The 8647-nt window shown below is 32.4% G+C and overlaps 1 protein-coding gene across 1 annotated transcript; it reads right to left on the reverse strand.

Moving 5' to 3' along the window:
* Window positions 1-452: 452 nt before the first annotated feature.
* On the reverse strand, window positions 453-1009 carry BDCG_16954 (uncharacterized protein; the record flags this gene model as incomplete). The annotated part of the gene is made up of 3 exons (XM_045426134.1): window positions 453-548; window positions 617-851; window positions 924-1009. The coding sequence occupies 3 exons, from the start codon at window positions 1007-1009 to the stop codon at window positions 453-455; spliced, it is 417 nt and encodes a 138-aa protein (XP_045280915.1).
* Window positions 1010-8647: the final 7638 nt, after the last annotated feature.

Raw genomic sequence — 8647 nt, forward strand, 5'->3', positions numbered from 1 at the left:
AATGAGACTATACAAGTGTAAAAATTCTGAAGTGATTAGAGAAAAGAAATATTTAAAATCAATAAAAAGATTAATATTAATTAATTCACAGACTGCTGCTAATTTAATGAGACTGCAGTCTGCTGAAAAAGTAAAAAGAGAGAATCTCAGAGTCTACTTATTAACAATCACATTCTCATTAAACTCATTCTTCATTATTGAAGTCTCTGACACTGATATCTTTGTCTGCTGAGAAGTTAGTGCTGTGACATCATAGAGAAGTATGCTATAGAAGAGTATAAGAGATACTGAAAGTATTAACTTATTAACTTACAAAGCATCTCAGTCATCTGTTTCAACTGAAGTGAGATTCTCTTTAATCAGTGATTAATCTCTGTGATACTTCTAATAACAGTGCTGGCTAATCTCTTCTTGAGATCAGTCATTCTGAGGTGTTTTTTCATCTCAGAGATTCACACTTTCATCTTCTTTTGCAGATAAGTAAGAAGGACCTTCTCAGTCTTGATAGAATCTGTCAACACTTGAAGCTCTGAGACTCTCACTCTGTACTACTTAAGCATCTGAACTTCTTGTCAGAGCTGACATGACACCTTCTTATAGAGTAGATAATACTTACAGAGAGATAGAAGTCATTGTTGCCAGTATAACAGAAATAATAGAAGTGAGAGAAGAGATAAGTGTATAGAATTCTCTTCTTCTTCAGCTGCTTGATACAGTGCAGATAAGTAGTAATGCTGATCAGAGACTGCATCAGAGCCTTCTCATAAAGAGAAGATGAAGAAATCACAGAACTCTGCAGACTCAACTCAGCAGCATTCTGAGCAGGGCTCAGATGTGTCACAGAAGAGAAACTACAGATTGAGCTTCTCAGAGTCACTGTTCTCAGAATCAAGCTCTCTCTGAAGTCCTCTCTGAATGATTACACAGGGTCATATGCCACTGTGTTGATTGAAGAGAGCGGCATCACTAGACTGGCCGCCGGGACCATGAATTTCACATTTGATCCCATTTGATCTGGTCCCATACATTTCTTGGAGTGAATCCCGCTGGGACTGGCTATCAAAAAAACATGTAAAGTGACTATATATCAGATCTTAAAATGGAACCATGACTTGAAAAAAATGAGAAAGTGGTCCCATTTGGTCCCATTTAGTCCCATTCTTGGCATAAAGTTACTATTTTTAGACATTTTAAGGTTTTTTTTAGACTATTTTTAATTTTTTAAAAAGTAACGCTTTTTGGTAACACTCAAATGAGATTTAAAGTCATTTAAAGCAATAAAAATAATTTAAATTGAGAAGTGAAAATCATGGTCCCATTTGGAAAATGTGACAAGAGTAGACAGTAAGTCCCACTGGGACAGTATGAGACCACTATCTAATGTTAAAACCGTGTAATGGGATCAGTCGAATTGGTAATGAGACTATCAAAAAATCTGGTCCTGGTCCCAGACACGGTCACACGGTCAGTCTAGGCATCACAACGGCGGTGAGAGGGGCAGAGAACAGATCAGACACAGACACACCAGCCAGCAGAAGAAATAACACCTCACTGCAGAGCACAGCAACTTTCACTACAGTCATAAGAGAAGCAGAAGAAGATATGATAATAAGAGTGATGCTTCTGCAGCTCATTGACACTGCTGCCTTTAATCTGGCTTTCTTAGCAGTCACAGAGACTGCTGTCACATCATGAAGATGTTTACTCACTAGAAAATATCAGAATAAGTCCTCTACTGTTCTTCAAGAATGATACTCTTATACACTCACTATTGCAGATGAGAGAGAGGGAAGAAAAATGTGTCACAGAAGAGAGAGATCTTTTTGAAAAAATTCTGTCATAACTGTTAGCTTTGTCTCTAAAATATACTACTTTTGCAGAGAATTTCATACATAGAATAGAATATATTAAAAGATCTGTAAGTCACTTATTAATTACATTTTTCATCTTTCAAATTAATATATAAGAAACTCACTTATCACACATTTGATTTGAATGAAGATGAGAAAAGGAAGATCTACACAGTCAGCAGAAAAACTCATCTATTCCTTTATATCACATACAGCATATATACTGTCAATTGATTGATAATCATTGCTATACAACAAAGATAATTTCTAATTCAGTAATCTTGAGAGTATAGAGACTATGCTCTTAAAGAGAAGAACATTGTCATGCTCTCAGCTGTGCTAAGACTCTGTTGCAGTTTCACACAGCTCATCACTTTCATGTGAATGATTTCATTCATTCCGCAGGCTGTTCAAACCAGTTTTCAACCACTCTATGACATCATGCAGATGTATCATAGAAAGATTCAATTGATGAGTATGAGAATCTCACTTCTATATAAGATTAGCAGATTACTCTTTCTTAGCAATAAGATGCTGCTGAGGTATCACTTCAGCTATTCTTACTTATGAAATGAGAGAAGGGTATCTGCTCATTATCTATATAGAATAGCTAGATGCTGGCTCCTCATCAAAGAAGTCAGTGATTTGTCTTTTTCTTCTACTGAAATATATATAAGAGTTACTGTGTGTCTCATACAATCTTCTTAGTATACTAAGTACCATATCTGTGATATTCTCGCAATAACCTTGTAGTCTACAAGCTCACTATTTAAGCAAGATAGTCAAGCTCATTCATACAGCTTTCTAAACAACTACTTCTACATGACGCTGCTGACTAGTCACTGCTTCAGTTCCGCTACATTACAATTCTTCTCTTTTGAATTTTCAAAACAGAGTTTAAAATCAGTTCAAGATTCATTTGATTATTATGAATCTGACTATTTCTAAGTCTTTTTAAAGCAGCTTGACTATCAGAGAATATTCATGCCTCTTTCAAATCATTTCCTCTTTTATAAGATTTTATTTCAATGAGTTTGAAAGCTTTCACTATTACAAATAGTTCAGCATCAAAGACTTCAGATTCACAGCCTAAATTTCAGAAATCTGAGATAAAATTAATATTATCTTCAGTATAAGCAATGCCTGCGCCTAATCTATTCAAATTCTCATTTTTTGAGTCATCTGAGTAGATCAGAATAGAGTCTTTTATATTAATTGTAGAGATCTTCTTCAAATGCTGTTTATATTCTCTCTCTTTAGATAGTTCACTTATTTGTAAGTCTATGAGAGATTTCAGCTTTTCTCTTCAGAGAGATATCTTCTCATGATCAATTTTCTCAACATTTAATGAAGAAAATTGATTCTTAATAAGTGAACATAGTCTATACAGTTGAGAGGGCATTTTCTTTAAAGTATTATTCTCATTTCAATCAAGAAATCTATTTCAATCCAGTTCATTTCCTGAGTTAACTGATGAAAATGAAGAAGAGACTCTTTCTCTGATTATATAATTTAAGCTCATCTTCATGACTCTCAGAGCATAGTTCATACAGGCCTTTTCAAATTGAATAGCAGGAGATGGAATTGAAGCTTCAATTTCCATTGCTTTAATAGGAGATGACTTGAATGCTTTCAGAATTCTTCTCAAAGCTCTGTTTTGTAGACTTTGAAAGAGTTCAGTGAAGTTTCCTTGATTATTCCATCAAACTTGAACTCTATAATCAGCTACTGAGATAATACAGGCTATGTATAACTGTCTCATAGCCTGAAAGAATAGACCTCTCTCAGTATTTGATAGTCTGATTATACTATTCAGTAGTCTCTCTGCCTTGATAATTCTTTGTTGAATATGATATTTAAAATTCAGCTTGGAGTTTAACCATACTCCTAGTCATTTGACATTTAAACCGGGTTTAATCTCTTTATTCAAAAGAGTTAGACTTAGTTTTTTCTCATTAAACCTGGGAAAAAAGTGAATTAGCTCAGTTTTATTCATATCAAATTAAATTAGATTGATATCTGCTCTAACAAAGATTTCCTTTGCTACTTTCTCAATCACTTCTAAATTCTCTTTGATTGTCTTTGAACTGTAGAGTAGATCAATATCATCTACATAACTTGAAGATCTCACTATTTTCATCTCTCTATTCTTGAATAGATATGCAGTGTATATTGCAAATAAAACAGGTGAGATTGAAGATTCTTGTGGTACTTCTATTTTTATCTCAGTTTTATCTTGTTTTCTTTCATCAAAGAATAGTTGTATAATTCTTTTAGACATGAAACAATTGACTCATTTTATTAGAGAAAGTGGCAGTTTTAACATCTTCAAAGTTTGAATCATCTTAGACTTTGACACATGATCAAATGCATCTTTTATATCAATAAAAACTGCAGTTGAGACCAGGCCTTCATTAAGATCTTAAAAGCAGGTGATCAATCTTAAGAGAATTGAATAAAGATTAGCATGCTTAAGAAGACATTAACTTTTAAACTCTTACAGACTCTTATAAGTGTAAATAAAGACTCAACTTATGAAGACTTCTACACACAGCTTCAGATATTGAATGACTGTCTTATCAAGCTCAAGAGTATACAGAACAGTGATAGAAGACATTACATCTCAGTCACTTATATACTTATATTGAAGAGAAGTAACAGCAATGATACAGATATCATGAACTAAATAGATTTAAATATCTATACATAAGTAAGAGTTTTCACTACTTAAACAGACTTCTGAGTTTCTGAGATCACTTCTGAAGAAGTCACTGATCAATGTCAACATGAAGTGTGTATTAACTATAACTGATTAAGATATATTGCTTTTAACTCTTAATTAATCTACATGTCTTCTTATTCAAAGAATGAATCAGTGTCTGTTCACATCAATTACATTGTATTGAAAGAAGATTCAGAAGATAACTATGAGAATACTCTGATAAAACAGAGAAAAGATTAGCTTCTGTTCTGTGGCGGGCTGCGCCCGATCAATCATATAGACTATTCCGTTACACTCCACAGATTCCACGTACGCTCCGATACTCGGCCATTCTCAATCGCCGATCCTCGGCCGCCACGAACGCGTACACTCCGATTCTCGGCCATTCTCAATCGCCGATCCTCAGCTGCTATGAACGCGCGTATATTCTTCCGCCCTGAAGCTCCACTGTGTACATCATCACATATGTGTATAAATATCTGTCTCAATCACTGATTCTCACACTTTCTCTTTTCTTTCTTCTTTAATGTTTTTATCTTTTATTATATAAGACCTATATCTTAATACTGATCTATTTAATGTAGGCCTCTTATACTATAAAAATGTTCATTATCTTCTTATTAGAAAATAATTATTCATGTATTATCTTCTTATCAGAAACAATTATTTATCAAGAGATATCTGAATGTGTAACAATGTGTAAGAAATAGAGAAATAGTCAAACAGTTAAGCAGACACTGAGTTCTCAGATAGTTCTTAGATAGAAGCTTACTCATCAGTTACTTTGACTCTGTAACAAGATCTTATAAAGAGAGTAAGATCTTATAAGAGAATATTAGTGAAAGATCTGAGAGTTCTGACACTCAGATGTATGAGAATATAATTACACTTCTTCAGATTTCACAGATATTATATATCTGATGATCAATATAATCATGTCTAATGATAATATAAAACTCTTGAACATGAGTATAGACATAGTGTTACAGTGACTCTAAGTAATGTTGAAACTACAATAATAATAAATAGCTGATATGCATGCAACTTAACAATGTCAATATGAAGAGATTCAATGATTATCATAATAAGAAACTCATGCAATTTCAGCATCTACAGAATCAAATACAAAAGCACTAAAAGAATACTTAGATACTCTCATATATTTCAATACTTCTGATCTCACTCTTTACTCATTATAAAGAATGAAAATGCTCATGAAACTGAGTGTAGATGAAGATTTCATTGATTTGTTAATTAATCAAGATTGATATATCAATGAATGATTGAAGAATCGCATGAAATAGAAGTTTCATTCATGAATAAAAGCATGCAAATCAGTGTTGTGAATATCTGATAATATTATGAAATATCTTGATATTCTGTTCTGAGACACTATCATGCAATAGAAAGTATTAGATTGATTATAAAGTATCTGACAGAGAAACACTTCTCTTACAACATTCATTTCTGACTTCAACACTAAGATTCTAGAAGCAGGTGATTAATCTTGAAAGAATTGAATGAAGATTAGCATGCTCAAGAAGACATTGACTTTCAAACTCTTACAGACTCTTGTAAGTGTAGACAAAGACTTAACTTATGAAGACTTCTGCACACAGCTTCAGACATTGAATGACTGTCTTATCAAGCTCAAGAGTATACAGAACAGTGATAGAAGATGTTACATCTCAGTCACTTATATATCTGCACTGAAGAATAATAATGCAGAGGCCATGAACTGAATAGATTTAAATATCTATATATAAGCAAGAGTTTCTGCTGTTTAAACAGGCTTCTGAGTCTCTGAGATCACTCTTAAAGAAGTCACTGATTGACATCAATGTGAAGTGTGTATCAACTGTAACTGATCAGAACACATTGCTTTCAACTGCTGATTAATCTATGTATCTTCTTATTCAAAGAATGAATCAGTGTCTGTCCATGCCAATCACATTACATTAGAGGAAGATTCAGAGAATAACTATGAAAATGTTTCAGTGAAACAGGAAAAAGATTAGCTTCTATTCAAATTCATAAACAGAAGCTTGAAGAGGTTGAATAACAATGATTTAAAGAGAAGATGACAATGAATGTGATTCTTGTATCTACTGTGATTAATAACATGTATAATATGAAGGCCATGATAGACAGTGGTCTATGTCACTATGTAATGATAAAATCTTCAGTCATAAGATATTATAATCTTCAGTGTATCTCTCTATCAAAACTCTGACTTCTCACAGAATTTGATGATTCAAAAGACATTTGTACTCATTACATAGTGAAGCTTAGACTGACCGTGTGACCGTGTCTGAGACCAGAATCAAACTTTACAGTTGTTATATTGCCTAAAAGCATTACTTCTGATCATGATTTGTGTTCATCACATTGATTTCAAATCACATTATTTCAAATATTAAAGGTTTCAGATTCACTTTTCAAATAAAAATCTAGTCTCAGATAAAGAATATATTTGAATTCTTAGTTACATTTTCATTCTGATCTCATTATTGAGAATGGCACTAAATAAGATCATGAAATCACTTCTTACTTACATAATATCATAACATAGTGCTCATTTGTTGAAAATTCAATAGAGAGTATTATTAAATATCATTACTTTTCTGAACACAGATCATAATTCATATAATTTTAATTATGAAAAAAACATAAAATACAAAAAAAAACAAAAAACAAAAAACAAAATAAACACAAGAAAAAATCACATTAAAAAAAAAAGAAAAGAAAAAGAAAAAAAGAAAAAATAAAAACAAAAAAAATCAAGATCACAGAGTCATAGCACTCTTAAAATACTCACTTCTCAGAGTCTTCACAATGTTTATTATCAATCATGTATCTCTCACAGTGAGGGTAACACAGCTGTGATAAGTCATTATTTTAACATCATCTAATAAATAATCAGTATATATCTGTATAAATGTGAATAATTAGAAAACATACACTTAAAAAGTGTGATCAGAGTGAACTCTGCTGTCACTTGAATAACATCAAGAGCAGAACACTGAAATCAATGATTTCTCTCATTAATTTCACAGATAAGGCATGTGAAGATAATCTTAAGAAATATAAGATTCTCTGACTTCTGGTAAAAACAGATCTCACAGAAAGACTCTATTTTCATAATATCAGAGACTGAGTATTATTAAAAAGTGTTACTTTCATGCAATGCACATACACTTACTGCAGTGATTCATTCTCTGCATATATAACTGAGAGTTGTAGCTTTCTCATGTCACATGACTCTCTCTGAGATGCTGCTGTCAGTTTGTAACTCACACAGTCTCTCAGTTCAGCATATGCTGCATGTATACAGCCCTGCATGCTGAGACTGTGTTGGTCATTATGGCCTGGCATGGTACTCACTTTTCGCGAGTCATGTTTTGTTTGAGAGGGGAGGAAGAAGACACAACTGTTGTTTTATTAAGAGAAGAATGAATAATTAGTATTATTGAATTAATTTAATTTATCTGTATTTAAAATTTGATTAGTTTATACTCTTCAATTTGAGGGTTTCTATAAGTGTTTTAATAGTTTTCATACCAGTGTGAACTTAGTGGTGAGTTAAGGAAGAAGAGAAAAGAGAGAAGAAAGAAATAAGAATAACTTATCTTTATAATATGAAAACAGAGAATCACTGCAATCATTCTTTCTAGTAACAAAGATCTGTTTTCTGCATGTATCTCTGATATAGATTATATAATAAATGTATACAAAGAATATCAATAGTGTATGTATTGAATGAAGATAATATTGCTATGCAACACTGTAGCTGTTTCTGTACATCTCTGAAAGCTGTTAATAGTTTCTTTGTCTCTTTATATTTGATAAGTCAATAATATATTTCAATGCACTTTTCCTTTCATTATCATCATCATCATCATTATCATCATTATCATCATCATCATCATCATCATCATCATCACTATTATTATCATTATCATATCATTGCCTGTCTTCACTTCCTCTTCAATGCTTATTAAAATCAATCATGTTATTCTTCTTCAAATATTCTGCAGTCCTGCGAACCATCAAGGCGTGTGAGTGTCATCACAGA

This window comes from Blastomyces dermatitidis (genome assembly GCF_000003525.1).
Source record: "Blastomyces dermatitidis ER-3 genomic scaffold supercont1.4, whole genome shotgun sequence".
Taxonomy (NCBI): domain Eukaryota; kingdom Fungi; phylum Ascomycota; class Eurotiomycetes; order Onygenales; family Ajellomycetaceae; genus Blastomyces; species Blastomyces dermatitidis.